General features: G+C 36.1%; 1 protein-coding gene across 2 annotated transcripts in view; it reads left to right on the forward strand.

Moving 5' to 3' along the window:
- Positions 1 to 16,988, forward strand: part of ITFG1 (integrin alpha FG-GAP repeat containing 1) — a 336,603-nt gene extending 319,615 nt beyond the window's left edge. For both annotated transcript variants that reach the window (XM_032591243.1, XM_030298123.1), the window contains exons 15-18: positions 1,437 to 1,561; positions 8,092 to 8,174; positions 11,713 to 11,830; positions 15,570 to 16,988. In XM_032591243.1, the coding sequence (XP_032447134.1) occupies positions 1,437 to 1,561; positions 8,092 to 8,174; positions 11,713 to 11,830; positions 15,570 to 15,629 (386 nt within the window). In that variant the 3' untranslated portion in view covers positions 15,630 to 16,988. The remainder of the gene's footprint in view (positions 1 to 1,436; positions 1,562 to 8,091; positions 8,175 to 11,712; positions 11,831 to 15,569) is intronic.
- Positions 16,989 to 19,136: the final 2,148 nt, after the last annotated feature.

Raw genomic sequence — 19,136 nt, forward strand, 5'->3', positions numbered from 1 at the left:
CAAATATGTGGAAATTAAACAGACTCCTAAAAAACCAATAGGTCAAATAAATCACAAGGGAAACTAGAAAATACTTAGGTGCATGAAAACAAAAACACAACATACCAAAATATATAGGCTGCAGCTAAACCAGTTCGTAGAGGAAAATTTATTGATGTAAGTGCCTATATTAAGGAATAGGAAAAATCTGAAACTGATAACCACCTTAAGAAACTACCTGGAGCACCTGGGGTGGCTCAGTCTGTTAACGCATCTGACTTTTGGTTTCAGCTCAGGTCATGACCTCACACAGTTCATGAGTTCGAGCCCCACATGAGGCTCCGTGCTGGTGGTGCAGAGCCTGCTTGGGGTTCTCTCTCTCTCTGCTCCTCCCCTGCTTGTGCGCTATCTCTCTCTCTCTCTCTCTCTCTCTCTCTCTCTCTCAAAATAAATAAATAAACTAGAAGGAAGGAAGGAAGGAAGGAAGGAAGGAAGGAAGGAAGGAAGGAAGGAAGGAATTAGCCAAGGAAAAGGAAACTAAGCCCAAAGCAAGCAGAAGCCAAGAAATGAAAGAAAATAAGAAGGGAAGAAAAACATAAAGAAAACCAATTAAAAGATTTTTTTAAGATTAACAAAATTTACAAACCTTTAGCTAGACTGACAAAAAAAAAAAAAAAAAAAGAGAAGACTCAAATTGCTAAAGTCCATAATGAAAGAGGATACTATTACCAACCTTAACAGAAAAGAAAGCTACATAAATAGCCAATAACACTTGAAAAGCAGCTCAGCATCATTAGGCATTAGGTAAATGCAAAAAAAGCCACAATGAGAAATACCACTTCACAACCACTGGGATGGCTATGATCAAAAAGACAGAGGAAGCATTAGCAAGGATGTGGAAAACTTGGAACCTTCATACATTATTGGTGGGAATACAGAATATAGAATGCTGTGGCCATTTTGGAAAACAAGTTGACACAAAGACTTGTATGTGAATGTTCACACAGCAGCATTATTCATAAAAAGACCACACATTGTATGATTGTATTTGTATGAATCTCTAGAAGAGGCAAATCTATAGAGAAACTGATTAGTGATTACCCATAGCTGAAAGAGTAAAGGTTAGAAATAGGAGTAACTTCTAATGGGTATGGGATTTCTTTTTGGGTGATGAAAATGTTCTAAAATTTGTGGTTATAGTTCAACAACGTCTTTCATATACTCAAAAACACTACACATTTTAAGTTGGTGATGTTTATGGTATGTGAATTATATCTCAATAAACCTGCTTTCTTTGAAAAGTGAATCATTAATGTTAATAATCGAGACATTTCATTTCACATTTTTATCCTTAAAGAATTAAGTTCTGGCACCTAAATTGTTAACATTTTTATCATTTTAATGTTTGATAAGAGCAATGTTTACAAAGATGCCTTTTTTTTTTTTAATAAATGTAGCTGGACAACTCAGCCAGTCAGCACATTTAGCTCTCCAACTACCATACAATGTACTTGGTTTAGGTCGAAGTGCAAATTTTCTTGATCATCTTTATGTTGGCATTCCCCGTCCATCTGGAGAGAAGGTGAGTAAAATTTTATTTTGTTTACAATGAATCTGTGTTTTAACATTCACTATTTAGTATTTGAATTCAACAATTTGAATATTTGAATTCAAATACTTCAAACTTTTTTAATCTCTTTAAAGAGATGTAGAAAAATAGACATAATGACTTAAGAAAAAGAAATAGTGATCTATCTAAACTTGCCTTACATAGAACACGTCATAATTTGAAGATATAGTTTTCTAGCACCTCTCTCATAAACCTCATGACCTCCTATCCCTCTTTTCTCCTTTTTTTCTTCATCTTGAATATCTAACATAATATGTATTTTATTTTGTTTGTCATACTCCACCTCCACTCGAATTTTAGCTTCAAGCAGCATTTGTACATAGCACTTTGAACAATGCCTGCTACACTGTTGAATAAGTATTTGTTGAATTAATAAATCTGTGAGGCAGAAATATAATCCTTCAAAAGATAAAAAAAAATTGCCACCAGGGCACAGGAGCCCTATTTGGTGCTTATTATATATCAATTTAGCTTCATCCATACATAGGATTTCAATTAATCAAGGAGTACTTAAGCTTTTTCCTTATTTTTTTATAATAATAATTGGGGTTTTTTTGGTTTTTGGGTTTTTTAAATATGAAATTTATTGTCAAATTGGTTTCCAAACAATAGCCAGTGCTCATCCCAACAGGTGCCCCCTAATGCCCATCACTCACTTTCCCCTCCCTTCCACCCCCCATCAACCCTCAGTTTATTCTATTTTTAAAAGTCTCTTATGGTTCGGCTCCCTACCTCTCTAACTTTTTTTTTCCGCTTCCCCTCCCCCATGGGCTTCTGTTAAGTTTCTCAGGATCCACATAAGAGTGAAAATATATGGTACCTGTCTTTCTCTGTATGACTTATTTCACTTAACATAACACTTTCCAGTTGCATCCACATTGTACAAAAGGCCATATTTCATTCTTTCTTATTGCCAAATAGTATTCCATTGCATATATAAACTAACATTTCTTTATCCTTAATCAGTTGATGGACATTTAGGCTCTTTCCATAATTTGGCTATTGCTGAAAGTGCTGCTATAAACATTGGGGTACAAGTGCACCTCTGCATCAGCACTCCTGTATCCCTTGGGTAAATCCCTAGCAGTGCTATTGCTGGGTCATAGGGTACATCTATTTTTAATTTTTTGAGGAACCTCCACACTTTTCCAGAGCAGCTGCACCAGTTTGCATTCCCACCAACAATGCAAGAGGGTTCCCATTTCTCCACATCCTCCCCAGCATCTATAGTCTCCTTATTTGTTCATTTTAGCCACTCTGACTGGCGTGAGGTGGTATCTGAGTGTGGTTTTGATTTGTATTTCCCTGATGAGGAGCGACATTGAGCATCTTTTCATGTGCCTGTTGGCCATCTGGATGTCTTCTTTAGAGAAGTGTCTATTCATGTCTTCTGCCCATTTCTTCACTGGATTATTTGTTTTTTGGGTGAGGGGTTTGGTGAGTTCTTTATAGACTTTGGATACTAGCCCTTTGTCCGATATGTCATTTGCAAATATCTTTTCCCATTCCGTTGGTTGCCTTTTAGTTTTGTTGATTGTTTCCTTTGCGGTGCAAAAGCCTTTTGTCTTATGAGGTCCCAATAGTTCATTTTTGCTTTTAATTCCCTTGCCTTTGGAGATGTGTCAAGTAAGAAATTGCTACGGCTGAGGTCAGAGAGGTTTTTTTCCTGCTTTCTCCTCTAGGGTTTTGATGGTTTCCTGTCTCACATTCAGGTCCTTCATCCATTTTGAGTTTATTTTTGTGAATGGTGTAAGAAAGTGGTCTAGTTTAATTCTACTGCATGTTGCTGTCCACTTCTCCCAGCACCATTTGTTAAAGAGACTGTCTTTTTTCCATTGGATACTCTTTCCTGCTTTGTCAAATATTACTTGGCCGTACTTTTGTGGGCCCAATTCTGGAGTCTCTATTCTATTCCATATGTCTGTGTGTCTGTTTTTGTGCCAATACCATGCTGCCTTGATGATTACAGCTTTGTAGTAGAGGCTAAAGTCTAGGATTGGGATGCCTCCCACTTTGGTCTTTTTCAATATTACTTTGGCTATTCAGGGTCTTTTGTGGTTCCATACAAATTTTAGGATTGCTTGTTCTAGCTTCGATAAGAATGCTGGTGCAATTTTGATTGGGATTGCATTGAATGTGTAGATTGCTTTGGGTAGTATTGACATTCAAACAATATTTATTCTTCTAATCCATGAGCATGGAATATTTTTCCATTTCATTGTATCTTCTTCGATTTCCTTCATAAGTTTTCTATAGTTTTCAGCATACAGATCTTTGTGATTCTTAGTTCAGTTGTAAATGGGATCGGTTTCTTTGTCTTTCTGTTGCTTCGTTGTTAGTGTAAAGGAATGCAACTGATTTCTGTACATTAATTTTGTATCCTGCGACTTTGCTGAATTCATGTATTACTTCTAGCAGACTTTCGGTGGAGTCTGTTGGGTTTTCCATATATAGTATCATGTCATCTGCAAAACGTGAAAGCTTGACTTCATCTTTGCCAATTTTGATGCCTTTGATTTCCTTTTGCTGATTGCTGATGCTAGCACTTCCAACACTATGTGAAACAACAGCGGTGAGAGTGGACATCCCTGTTGTGTTCCTGATCTCAGGGAGAAAGCTCTCAGTTTTTCCCCATTGAGGATGATGTTAGCTGTGGCTTTTCATAAATGGCTTTTATGATGTTTAAGTATGTTCCTTCTATCCCGACTTTCTCGAGGGTTTTTATTAAGAAACGTTGCTGAATTTTGTCAAAGGCCTTTTCTGCATCGATTGACAGGATCATATGGTTCTTATCTTTTCTTTTATTAATGTGATGTATCACATTGATTTGTGAATGTTGAACCAGCCCTGCATCCCAGGAATGAATCCCACTTGATCATGGTGAATAATTCTTTTTATATGCTGTTGAATTCGATTTGCTAGTATCTTATTGAGAATTTTTGCATCCATATTCATCAGGGATATTGGCCTGTAGTTCTCTTTTTTGCTGAGTCTCTGTCTGGTTTGGGAATCAAAGGAATGCTGGCTTCATGGAGTGAGTCTGGAAGTTTTCTTCCCTTTCCATTTTTTGGAACAGCTTGAGAAGGATAGGTATTATCTCTGCTTTAAATGTCTGTTAGAATTTCCCAGGGAAGCCATCTGGTCCTGGACTCTTCTTTGTTGGGAGAGTTTTGATAACTGATTCCATTTCTTCGCTGGTTATGGGTCTGTTCAAGTTTTCTATTTCTTCCTGTTTGAGTTTTGGAAGTGTGTGGGTGCTTAGGAATTTGTCCATTTCTTCCAGGTTGTCCAGTTTGTTGGCATATAATTTTTCATAGTATTCCCTGATAATTGCTTGTATTTCTGAGGGATTGGTTGTAATAATTCCATTTTCATTCGTGATTTTATCAATTTGGGTCATCTCCCTTTTTGAGAAGCCTGCCTAGAGGTTTATCAATTTTGTTTATTTTTTCAAAAACCCAACTCTTGGTTTCCTTGATCTGCTCTACAGTTTTTTTAGATTCTATATTGTTTATTTCTGCTCTGATCTCTATTATTTCTCTTCTTCTGCTGATTTAGGCTGCCTTTGCTGTTCTGCTTCTATTTCCTTTAGGTGTGCTGTTAGATTTTATATTTGGGATTTTTCTTGTTTCTTGAGATAGGCCTGGATTGCAATGTATTTTCCTCTCAGGACTGCCTTCGCTGCATCCCAAAGCGTTTGGATTGTTGTATTTTCATTTTTGTTTCCATATATTTTTTAATTTCTTCTCTAATTGCCTGGTTGACCCATTCATTCTTTAGTAGGGTGTTCTTTAACCTCCATGCTTTTGGAGGTTTTCCAGACTTTTTCCTGTGGTTGATTTCAAATTTCATAGCATCATGGTCTGAAAGTGTGCATGGTATGATCTCAATTCTTGTATACTTATGAAGGGCTGTTTTGTGACCCAGTATGTGATCTATCTTGGAGAATGTTCCATGTGCACTCAAGAAGAAAGTATATTCTGTTGCTTTGGGATGCAGAGTTCTAGATATATTTGTCAAGTCCATCTGATCCAATGTATCATTCATGGCCATTGTTTCTTTATTGATCCTGTGTCTAGATGATCTATCCATTGCTGTAAGTGGGGTATTAAAGTCCCCTGCAATTACCACATTGTTATCAATAAGGTTGCTCATGTTTGTGATTAATTGTTTTACACATTTGGGGCCTCCTTATTCGGAACATAGATGTACAATTGTTAGCTCTTCCTGATGGATAGACCCTGTGATTATTATAAAATGTCCTTCTTCATCTTTTGTTACAACTTTTAATTTAAAGTCTAGTTTGTCTGATATAAGTATGGCTACTCCAGCTTTCTTTTGACTTCCACTAGCATGATAGATAGTTCTCCATCCCCTCACTTTCAATCTGAAGGTGTCCTCAGGTCTAAAATGAATCTCTTATCGACAGCAAATAGATGGGTCTTGTTTTTTTTATCTATTCTGACACCCTATATCTTTTGGTTGGAGCATTCAGTCCATTTACATTCAGTTTTATTATAGAAAGATATGGGTTTAGAGTCATTGTGATGTCTGTAGGTTTCATGCTTGTAGTGATATCTCTGGTCCTTTGTGGTCCTTGCAATATTTCACTCACAGAATCCCCCTTAGGATCTCTTGTGGGGCTGGTTTAGTGGTGATGAATTCCTTCAGTTTTTGTTTGTTTGGGGAAATCTTTATCTCTCCTTCTATTCTGAATGACAGGCTTGCTGGATAAAGGATTCTTGGCTGCTTTTTTTTTTTTTTTTTTTTCTGTTCATCATATTGAAGATTTCCTGCCATTCCTTTCTGGCCTGCCAAGTTTCAGTAGATAGGTCTGCTACTAGTATTATGTGTCTACCTTTGTAAGTTAGAGCCTGTTTATCCCTAGCTGCTTTCAGAGTTTTCTCTTTATCCTTGTATTTTGCTAGTTTCACTCTGATATGTCGTGCAGATGATCAATTCAAGTTATGTCTGAAGGGGGTTCTCTGTGCCTCTTGGATTTCAATGCCTTTTTCCTTCCCCAGATTAGAGAAGGTCTCAGCTATGATTTATTCAAGTACACCTTCAGCCCCTTTTTCTCCTTCCTCCTTCTGGAATTCCCATGATATGGATATTGTTCCGTTTCATTGCATCACTTAGTTCTCTAATTCTCCCCTCATACTCCTGGATTTTTTTATCTCTCTTTTTCTCAGCTTCCTCTTTTTCCATAATTTTATCTTCTAATTCACCTATTCTCTCCTCTGCCTCTTCAATCCGTGCTATGGCTGCCTCCATTTATTTTTCACCTCATTTATAGCATTTTTTTAATTCATCTCTGTTGCAATAGATTCTCTGATGGCCTCTGTGTTTTCTTCAAGCCCAGTGATTAATTTTATGACCATTATTTTAAATTCTTATTCCATTATATTGTTTAAATTGGTTTTAATTCATTAGCTGTCGCTACTTCCTGGAGCTTCTTTTGAGGAGAGTTCTTACATTTTGTTATTTTGGGTAGTCCCTGTGGTAACTCCAAACTGTAGGCCACTTCTTGTGCTATCAGGAGTAACTTGTGTGGTGGGCGAGGCCGCAGTCAGACCCGATGTCTGTCCCCAGCCCACCGCTGGGGCCACAGTCATACTGGTGTGTACCTTATCTTCCCTTCTTCCAAGGGCAGGACTCACTGTGGAGTGGTGTGTCCCCTGTCTGGGCTACTTGCACACTGTCAGGCTTGTGCTGCTGCTTCAATGGGATATGGCCAAGGGCGTATTAGCCGGGGTGGATCTGCAAGGTGCACAGGGGTGGGAGGGGCAGGCTTAGCTAGGTTTGCCATGGGTGGTCCCCTGTGGGAGAAACCCTGCAGCACGGGGAGGGAGGCAGGCCCGTCAGAGGCGTGGATCCACAGAAGAACAGCGTTGGGCATTTGCACGGTGCAAGTTTGGTGAGGGGAACTGGTTCCCTTTGGAATTTCAGCTGGGAGATGGGAGAGGGAAATGGCACTTCCCAGCGCCTTTGTTCTCCTGCCAAGCTGAGCTCTGTGTTCTGGGGCTCAACAACTCTCCCTCCCAGTGTCCTCTCGCCCTCCCCGCTCTCTGAGAGCAGAGCTGTTGACTTTTAACATTCCAGATGGTAAGTCCCACTGGCTGTCAGAACTCATAGGGTCCGGCCCCTCTGCTTTTGCAAGCCAGACTTCGGGGGCTCTGCCTTGCCAGGTGGGCTGCCCCTCCACCGCCCCAGCTCCCTCCTACCAGTCCATGTAGCACGCACTGCCTCTCTGCCCTTCCTACCCTCCTCCATGGGCCTCTTGTCTACGCTTGGCTCTGGAGAGTCCGTTCGACTAGTCTTCTGGCAGTTTTCTGGGTTATTTAGGCAGATGTGGGTGGAATCGAAGTGATCAGCAGGACGAGGTGAGCCCAGTGTCCTCCTATGTCGCCACCTTCAATTTAATCTAATAATTGTTTTTAAAGTATACTAGATGTTAAATGTTCTTAACATTCTTTTTCCAGTCTATACGAAAACAAGAGTGGACTGCAATCATTCCAAATTCCCAGCTAATTGTCATTCCATATCCTCACAATGTTCCTCGAAGGTAATGCCCTTGCTTGAACTGATTTTGGTAAAAATACTGTCAATTCAGAATCATAGAAACAGTTACATCTTTTAAAAACTCTGTCTCTATTCCTGCTGTGTTCCCATGAGTGCCATCATTTAATTTGCTTACAGCAAACCTTAAATGACTAAACATTTCTACACAAAAGGTCCCTGACTTTTTTTATGGAAAACAAATTAAACCCTATTAGAAAAACAGCAGGTTAACTAATTAGGGATTTATACATATTCTGATTAAATAAACTGATCTTCAGTTCACTAGCTATAAATTCTAAAATTTCAGAGTGCTGAATTTTTCAATAAGCATTGATCTTTTTAATAAATGCTTAGAGAAGTGGTATATATCCCACAGTGGTTAGGCACACGTTTTGGAGTCAAACAGACCTAAGCTAGAAACTAAGACCCACTGCTGATGGTCAATTTCTGCATTTGTGAAGTGGGAAGTAGAACACCTACCTTAAAAAGATGAAGATGAAATATGTTTAAGACAGTGCCCAGCATAGAGTAAATTTTCAGTGAAAGGTAAATGTTTTTTATCTTTAGCAGAATATATTCCTCCTGTAATAATAGCATTTAAATCTAACTCCTTATCTTTGTTCATTTTTCTTTAAAATACTAGATTCATTCCATCATTTTTAAAAAGTAGGTAATGAAAGTATTCACTAACACTTGTTTCATTGGAAAGAATACAAGTTGTCTTTAAAGTTAGTCTGATATCAGTTATGGAAAATAACCAAAGAGGAAGGGTGTAATTTATCTATGAATATGTAACCAGCAGGGTGCTGTTTTGTTACATTTCTTCTCAAAATCCAGGCTGTATTGTTCTTTATTAAATTTTTCAATGGAATATATTCAATGGTTTGCTAGAACCAGCTCATGCCATCTCATGAGCTGATGGTATGCGTCTTTTTCCCACTCTGTTCAGTGAGGTAACATTAAAATCAGCTATGATGGGAGTATTTACAACATGAAAATTGGCAACTGCCAATAAGGTCTTTTTTCCCCACCCCAGAGAGCCACTTTACCAGCTCACTACAGGATATATTTTATGGTAGATTTAAGGGCTTTAGAAGCAAACTACTTAAGAAAACAACTTTATCACAACATTAGGCATGAAATAAGATAACATCAGTAGAGGGGCACTTGGCTAGCTCCGTCAGTGGACCACATGACTGGATTTTGGGGTTGTGGGTCAAGCACCATGTTGGGTGTAGAGATTACTTAAAAATAAAATCTTTTTAAAAAGAGAGAACATCTCTAGAAACAGTTATAGTCTGAGTTCAGATATTTTTTAATGAGTCTATATTATGTGTTTGTTACTTTTTTATACATGAAATTTATAACAAAACTAAAAAATCTGCACTATGCATAGAAAACTATATAAATTATGGTACTTCTATATGGTCTAATATCGTGACACAGAACAATCTCTTAAAATAGAGTGGTAAGCAAAAGACAATAAAAGGGAAATGCATTTAGAGTATGTACAATAAGCAACCATTTGTGATTTGAAGAAGATATTTGTGCATATATGTCTATGTATGTATAGAATATCTCTGGAAAGGTATGCAGGAAATTGGTAAGAACTGATTGCTTCTGAGTAAGAAACTAAACATTGGCCTTTTGTCCATATTTTTTCTTACCAAGATTTTTTTCTTACGTCTTTTCATTTTTTTGTTGTTTATTTTAAAAGAACTACCAAAAAAATCTCATGAAAGAACTTTTTTTTTTTTTTTAAGTATGAAGTAAGGTACTGAGAATAACTAACCTCAACTAACAGTATTCATTTTCTTGGTTTTCTTACTTTTGAATTTTGGAAAATTCTGTTACAGTTTTCTTTTATAATCTCAACATTTTTCATGTTTCTCTTGCTCTTTCTGAAGAAATGTTCTTTTCAAATTTATGTACATAATAAAAACGTAATTGATTTTAGTTTGAGGTGTATTTTGAGATTTATTGACTAGAGGCTAACTTACAGATCAATAAATTTTAATTATCCCAAAATAAGTCAATTACTACTTGCTATTCATCGGAATGATCTTACTTTTATTAAACTTTTAAAATAAAAATAGGCTAAATATATTTTTTAAAAATCCATGTATATGCTTCCTATAAGAGACTCCCCTCAGATGTAAAGTCACACATACTGAAAGTCAAAGGAAGGAAAAAAGATGTTTCATGCAAATGGAAACAAAAAGAAGCTGGGTAGCTATATATATATACATATATATGATATATATGTACATATATATGTACATATATATGTATATATATGTACATATATGATATATACATATATATATATATCAGACAAAATATTTTAAAACAAAGACTTTAATAAAAGGCAAAGAAGGGCATTACATAATAACACAAGAGTCAAAAAAAACACCCAGAGGATATAATAATTGTAAATATTTACGCACCCAGCATAGGAGCACCTAAATATATAAAGCAACCATTAACAGACCTAAAGGGAGAAATTGACAGTAATACAATAATAGTAGGTGACTTTAAAATGAAAATATATCCATCATCTATTTTCAGGGAGAATAAAATTCTTTGTATATAACCACCTGCAGTGTTGGTGATATAGAGCTTAAGCTTTTCAAGGTTTGCAAGTGCCATATTACGTAGTAGGGAAAGAGCTAGTTCTATTTATGCTAAAGTCTGTATATTGTCATTAACACTGAGGGACTAAAAGTGATTTTGTAAGAAGTCTCAATGTCATTGTGGTAATGTAAACCCTCCAACATGGCTCAGAAATGGTAGAAGTGTTTTTACACAAGCCATCTATACCCACTTAGTTATATGGCTGTTTTAGTTGGCCATAGTACATATATGAACAAGGATCAGAAAATAAGACTACAAAATTATGTAGTCTTGAAGTTCAAGTTTGCAAATTCAGCAAGTAAATCAAGACATAAAAACAATCTCTAAGATTGTCCTAAGTACCCTTAATAAGTTCACTTAAGAATAATTCTCACAGGATTGGGGCGCCTGGGTGGCGCAGTCGGTTGGGCGTCCGACTTCAGCCAGGTCACGATCTCGCGGTCCGTGAGTTCGAGCCCCACGTCGGGCTCTGGGCTGATGGCTCAGAGCCTGGAGCCTGTTTCCGATTCTGTGTCTCCCTCTCTCTCTGCCCCTCCCCCGTTCATGCTCTGTCTCTCTCTGTCCCAAAAATAAATAAACGTTGAAAAAAAAAAAAAAAAATTAAAAAAAAAAAAAAAAAAGAATAATTCTCACAGGATCAAAGAAAAATAATGAAGCATCTCATCAAAAATTCTATTCTGTTTCAGTTCTCTGAGTGAAATCTGAACTCTGTAGGATCATTAGTATTCATAGCCCTATCTAAATTTAAGTGCTGTTGTTTTATTTATAGTGAATGGATAGTTGGGAGAATGAATTAATTGATGAATCAACTGTTTCATTAATTAATAGCTATTTGCTTTTGGGTCTCAGTAGAATTTTGTGATTTTTCATTTAAATGTGTAATTTTAATGATTCTGTTTTATCTACAGCTGGAGTGCCAAGCTGTACCTTACACCAAGTAACATCGTCCTACTTACTGCTATAGCTCTCATCGGTGTCTGTGTTTTCATCTTGGCAATAATTGGCATTTTACATTGGCAGGAAAAGGTTTGTTCATTTAAATGAAACATTAACTTTTGTTAACTTAGAATAGTAATACATTGCTCTCTAAAAACATTATATTGGAGGGGCGCCTGGGTGGCGCAGTCGGTTAAGCGTCCGACTTCAGCCAGGTCACGATCTCGCGGTCCGTGAGTTCGAGCCCCGCGTCAGGCTCTGGGCTGATGGCTCAGAGACTGGAGCCCATTTCGATTCTGTGTCTCCCTCTCTCTCTGCCCCTCCCCCGTTCATGCTCTGTCTCTCTCTGTCCCAAAAATAAATAAACGTTGAAAAAAAAAAATAAAAAAAATAAAAATAAAAAAAAAAAAAATAAAAACATTATATTGGGGCGCCTGGGTGGCGCAGTCGGTTAAGCGTCCGACTTCAGCCAGGTCACGATCTCGCGGTCCGTGAGTTCGAGCCCCGCGTCAGGCTCTGGGCTGATGGCTCGGAGCCTGGAGCCTGTTTCCGATTCTGTGTCTCCCTCTCTCTCTGCCCCTCCCCCGTTCATGCTCTGTCTCTCTCTGTCCCAAAAATAAATAAACGTTTGAAAAAAAAAAAATTAAAAACATTATATTTTAAACTTTTTTCAAGTAACTAAGATTTTCTGATTTTTCACATTCTGTCCATAATGTCATCTTACTGATAATTTCTTTCATCCTCTCAACTTACAAATGTCTCTTAACAATTCATACAAATCACAGAAAATTATTTTAAAACTTCAATGCTGTATAATAGTAATAAAATGATCACCCAAAAATTACCAGAAATATAGAAAAACTTAATTAGAAACAATTTCATAAAGTCCTGAAAAATAATTTTTTTTAACAAGCCTATGTTTATGATCTACTTAGAGCCATGAACCCTTTTTTCCAGGAATAACAGCTATCTCTATATAAAGAATTGAAACACAGACAAGTTAAATGATTTTCTCAAGGTTTGGGTGGGAAGTAACAACTAAAGTGATAAACATCTTTTCTATTTGTAAAGTATTCTTTGCACTAAACATATTTCTATTCTTTAGTATAACTCCTAAATAATTAAAAACAACACTCCAAAAACATAGTTTTTCTTTATACAGTGTTTATGAGGAGGAAAGAAGAGGCTATCACATAAATTTACTAGCAGTTGAGATATAAATTGAAAAACCAATTTCTATGAAAATATGAATATGAATTAAATACATGTGTTAATAGGAATATATATTAAAGTATATAACTAGCAGGTTCCAACAATGTTCCCCAAAAAAGTCTTCTTTGTGTCATACAACTGTTTTCTTTTTTTTTTTTTTGTAACTACTCTCTTTGGATTGTCATGCCCATTATAATTATTTTTTATTAACTAAATTTACCATGTGTTTTAGCTGTTTTAACTTATGAAAAAGAGAAAAATTTAACTGTTCTGATAAATTTTCATAGGTTTGTCTCTCCCCAAAAATTACTCCTTTCCATCAAAAATCATAACAGAAACTTACATATTCAGTTAATTTTAAGATTGCAACTTAAGAAGTAAAATAAAGGGCGATCCTACATATTTTTTTTCCAGAAGTATCAGAACACAGTCTGAAGTATTAAATAGCTCTAGACCTATAAAGGAAGGGAAATTAATTTCATTAATTCCTCAGATCATCTGATTACAGGATAAACATTGTGGACTTATAATAATAATGATTCAGTGACTGAAAATTGAAGTTTTAAATACAGATGTGGATTTAACCATATATACTCCACTCTGGTACTGTGGTTCTTCTACCTTTCTGACCACTTCTCTTTCACCTATGCTGGGTGCTCCCTTCTACCATTTCCTAACCATAGTGTCTGCCTTAGGGTGTCTTCTTTGTACAGTTTTCCTGCCAATTTTATCCAAAGGCATAACTTCACACTATTACTTCAAATACCCCTAACACTCATCTCTCCCTAAAGGTCTCTTCCCCCATTTCTAGCCGTCTCCATGACATCTCTACCTAGATCGTTTACAAGCACCATAAAACCAGTATTGTAGGGGCACCTGGGTGGCTCAGTTGGTTAAGCCCTTTGACTCTGGATTTCAACTCAGGTCATGATCTCACAGTTTGTGGGATCAAGCCCCAGTGGAGGGCTCTGCGCTGGATGTGGAGCCTGCTTAGGATTCTCTCTCCCTCTCTCTCTCTGGCCCTTCTCTGTTTGTACACTTTCTCTGTCTCAAAAGGAATAAACTTAAAAAACAAACAATATTGTAAAGCTTTGTCTGTCTTCTTTCCTACTTAAGTATAAAATTTGATCAGTTGCCCCACTGATTCTGATTCCATAGCAATCCCTGCAGCTGACCCCACATCTGCATTCTTACTCCCATGGGCTTTAGGTTCAGCTCCTTGTTAGGTCCTGCCTGGTCTCCCGGAGTTCATTCTTTCCCTTTCCACGTCATTGATTGCACTGCTGCCATATTATTCATCATCAAGTTTAGCCTTAATCATGTCACTCCTCTGTTCAAAAATCTCTGCCTAAAATCTGTAAACTCCTTAGCCTATCATTCTTAGAACTTCCATAGGACTCCACCATATACCTTTCCAACCTTATTTGTTACCAGTTGCTTTCAAGTATTCCATGCTTCTGCCCCACTTGGCATGATTATACCTATTTCATGCCCAGTTTGGAATGAATGCCCCTCCCCCTCGTTTCCATGACTACTATCTTTTCAAAGCTTTCCCTTTCCTCACTCCAACCTAGAAGTAATCTCTCTCCCAGAATATTAGTGACATTTTTCACTTTTTTTTCCTGAAATACACAGTTAATTCAATATGGTTTGCTTTTTTCTCTCTAGGCTTTAAGTTCCTTGAGAACAAGATACAAAACTGAGGATTTTTCTAATCCCTCAAAATACCAAGCACAGTACTTTGCTGGGAGTGGAAGGTCAATGAATATATGCTAAATCAATAGGTTAATGCAAAAATAATTAATGTACTTTGCTTAGATTTGCTTATAGTGCTAAGAATGGGAAAAATAGTTGGGGTGCCTGGGTGGTTCAGTTGGTTAAGCTTCCAACTCTTGGCTTTGGCTCAGGTCATGATCTCACAGTTGATGAGTTCAAGCCCCACATCAGGCTCTGCACTGATAGTGTAGAATCTCTTTGGGATTCCCTCTCTTTCCCTTTCTCTGCCCCTACCCCGCTGGCACTGTCTCTGTCTCTCTCAAAATAAATAAACTTTATTAAAAAATAAAATAAGAAAGAATGGGAAAAATAGTTAATTCCATCCTTGTAGAATTAAATGTTTACTACTACTTTCAAATAAATAATAAATGATAACCAACTCAGTATTTAAGGAAAAGGAACATTTCTTGTTGGGTTTTTTTGTTTCTTTTTTAGTTTTTGTTTGTTTTGTTTGGTTTTCTTGAGTTTATTATCCCTTTAAAAGAAAATCTATCTTCCCCCTGGACAGTACTTTGTTTTTTTTAATTGTATTTTTTACTTTTTAAAATTTACATCCAAATTAGTTAACATATAGTGCAACAATGATTACAGGAGTAGATTCCTTAGTGCTCCTTACCCATTTAGCCCATTCTTGTTGGTTTTTCAATTCAGTTAGTGTGGTTCTTAATTATAAAATAGCTACTGTAAACTACAAAAATTTCATAACATTATTACATAATAAAATCACATCGTTTACCTACTACTGGCTTAGAGGTTTAAGATTTTTTTAATTAACATTTCAGAAATGGCTTTTATTGACATTTTCCTATCATTTATAACCTAGTCTAAAATTCTTTTTCAGAAAGCAGATGATAGAGAAAAACGACAAGAAGCCCATCGGTTTCATTTTGATGCTATGTGACCTGCCTTTAATATTATGTAATGGAACAGCTATTCACTTGATTAATTGAAATACTAAATTTGGCTGATAGAAGAAAATAGGGGATTTTGAATATTATTTATAAATGATGTATCCTTTGGTAATTATTGAAAAGTATTCAAATAAATATGGTCTGAATGTGTCACAAGGTCTTTTTTTAAAGCACTTTGTATACAAAGATTTGGGTTATTTAAATGTGCTGTATGTTTTTGTTCCTTTGTGGAATGTGTTGCATGTACTCAGGTGTTTATGTATTTATAATCTTATTAGAATAATGATGATGGAAAAAGACATGTATAAATAAAAATAAATGAGCAGGGATTTTTGTGTTCCACTTGAATTGGTCTTGCTTTTTCTTCTAACTGCAAATTATACTTTTGTGAATGTATCACAGATAAAGTTATTTCACCTTCGCCACAGTGGGCCAGGAATCACTCACTGAGGGCACACAGGGTAGTGATTGGGTACTCTGGCTTTGGAATTGCAGTCCAACAGGCTTGCCTTAAATTTCCAGTTTCACCAGTCACAAGGTGATTGAATTTGGCTAATTGCTTAATCTGTGAGCCTCAGTTTTCTTGTTTACAAATGGGGCTAAGAATACTACTTACTTGAGTTTGTAAACATCAAATGGGATGATGTATGTGAAGTGCTTAGCTTGGTGCCTAGCACAGAGTTAGTGCTCAATTAAGTGGTAGTTGTCATTGTTACTATTTTTAGATTTGCTTTTTACAGACTTCTACAACTAATTATCAAAATATATAGACTCAATAGAATTTTATTTTCAGGCATGAAGAAATCATATTCTTTGGAAAGCCTAAATTCTTAGGGTGGTTGACATCTTATATAACAATTTATTACTTGCTCGTATTAACTACAAATGATAGTACCCTCCAAGAATTAACGTGCACTAAAAATTTTCTTTTGAACACTGATCCTAATCATGTGATAATGAAGAGTATTTGATTTCTTGAAAGTAAACTGCTGTAGATAGCATCTGAGAATGCAAATCTTCAACCACATTTTTATTCTCAAAAGCATTCTCTAATTTACACTCACACTTCAATGCAAATTTTTGTGAACTTCACCTCACCAAAAAGTTACCCTAAGATTTAAACCTAAGACTGGGAAAAGTTTATATGTCAGTGCTAATGATTGTCTAATGTGCAAATGGACATATGATGCCTATAAAACACAAAAACTTACCCCCCAAAACTTAATTTTGTTCTTTGTGTTATTTTTTTCTTTACAATTCACTGGGAATGGCATGTGTATAAGTGGTTTACTTTGTGTATCTATGCATGTTAATATGTCTCCTTAATAAATACTGTGTATTGAAACAAAGTATTTTGGTGAATTTGTAAATATTTTGTAAGTAATTATAAAGTCTAAATCACCTTCTGGACCATGAGACAGAGGAAAATTGATTCACCCATTGCCTCCTTGTGAGTTCATGCAAGATCAGAATCCCCTGACTACAGTATTCAGTTAAATTCACTAAACAGTTATCAACAGCAATACCGTGCCAGGCACTATTCCACGCTGTCCCTAAAGACTGTTAGGCTGAGTATCTATAAATTGATACAGCATGAGGTTTAAAACTCACTTGGGAGTCAGGATATATGGAGGAGTAGTGTTATAAGCAAACCAAATGTTAAAAAGAAAAAAAGAAGAGAAAGGAATACTTCACAATTCCTTTAATAAGGTCAACATTTCCCTAACACTAAAACCAAGTACATTACAAGAAAATAAAACTACAGGCCAATATAGATGCAAAACTCAACAGAACATTAGTTAATTGTATCCAGAAATATGTAGACAGATAACATGTAATAATCAAATGGGTTTCCTCCAGAATGCAAAACTAATTTCACTATTTGAGGTAAAAAAAAAAAAAAAAAGCAGTATAACTCACCATACTAATAAATCAGAAAAACCATCTTTTATGCTCTCAATAGACACAGAAGGAAAATTTAACAAATTTAACATCATTCCTGATTAAAAAAAAAAAAATCTAGGCAAACTATGAATAGAACTTCCTTCACCTTAAGGGGCATTTTTTTTTTTTTTTTATCTGCAGCTAATGATGTTTTTTAAATCTGAGCTAATCTGCTCACATACTTAATGGTGAGAGACCAAATGCTTTCTCCCAATGACTAGGAACAAGGCAAGGATGTCCTCTCCCACTGATAGCTTTCCACATAGTCCTGGAAATTAATAATCCAAGAAAATGAAACAAAAGGCATACAGATTGAAAAGGAAGAAATAAAACTGTCCCTATTAGATGACATGAGTGCCTAGAAAATTCCCAAGAATCTATACACCCACACAACCTCCTAGAACTAAGTGAATTCAGCAAATTCGTGGTCAACACAATCATTTTTTTTAAGTTTATTTATCTTTGAGAGAGAGAGAGAGAGAGAGAAAGAGTGTAAGTGGAGGGAGGGCAGAGAGAGAGAGGTAGACAATCTGAAGCAGCCTCCAGGCTCTGAGCTGTCAGCACAGAGCCCAATGCGGGGCTTGAACCCATGAACCATGAGATCATGACCTGAGCTGAAGTCAGACGCTTAAATGACTGAGCCACCTAGGTGCCCCAACACAATCATTTCTATATAAACACAATGAAACTCTTATGTGGAACTATTAACAAAGCATGCATGGGATCTGTATGCAGAAAACTATAAAATGCTGATGAAAGAAATCAAGGAAGACTTGAATGTAAAGACTGTGTTCATGGGTTGGAAGATTCAATCAAGCAAAGATGTAACACTCCCCAAAGTGATCTATAGATTTAATCCTTATCAAAATCCCAGCAGTTGTTGTTGTTTTTGTAGAAATAGACAAGATTATTGTAAAATTTATATAAAAGAGTAAAGGAACTAAAGTAGCTTAAAATAATTTTGAAAAAGAAGGCAAAGTTGGAGGAATCAAACTATCTGATTTTAATACTTACAATAAGTCTTAGAATAAAGTTATAGAAATCAAGATAGTGTGGTATTGACAAATAAATAGAAGAGCAATGGAACAAAGTAGAGGGTCCAGAAAGAAACCCACACAAATATAGCCATTTGATCTTTGACAAAAGTGTAAAAGTCATTAGGTGGAAGACAGTCTTTTCAACAGATAGTGCTTGAATAATTGGTCAGATATATGCAAAGAGAAAAAAGGGACCTTGACCTAAACTTTCATACCTTATATGATAAATAACAAAAATACCTCATATGATAATATGATCATAAACTTAAGTGTAAAGCATAAAACTATAAGACTGTTAGAAGAAAACATAGAAGAATATCTTCATGAACTGGGGTTAGGCAAAGTGTTGTTAAAAATGACACCAAAAGTATGATCCATAAAAGAAAATATTGACAAATTTGGCTTCATCTAAATTAAAAACATTTTCTTTGCCAAACACTTTCAAGAGTATGAATAGACAAGCTGCATATGGGAAGAAAATATTTACGAATCATATATCCGAAAATGGGCTTGTAT

Source organism: Lynx canadensis, chromosome E2 (genome assembly GCF_007474595.2).
Source record: "Lynx canadensis isolate LIC74 chromosome E2, mLynCan4.pri.v2, whole genome shotgun sequence".
In the NCBI taxonomy this organism is placed as follows: domain Eukaryota; kingdom Metazoa; phylum Chordata; class Mammalia; order Carnivora; family Felidae; genus Lynx; species Lynx canadensis.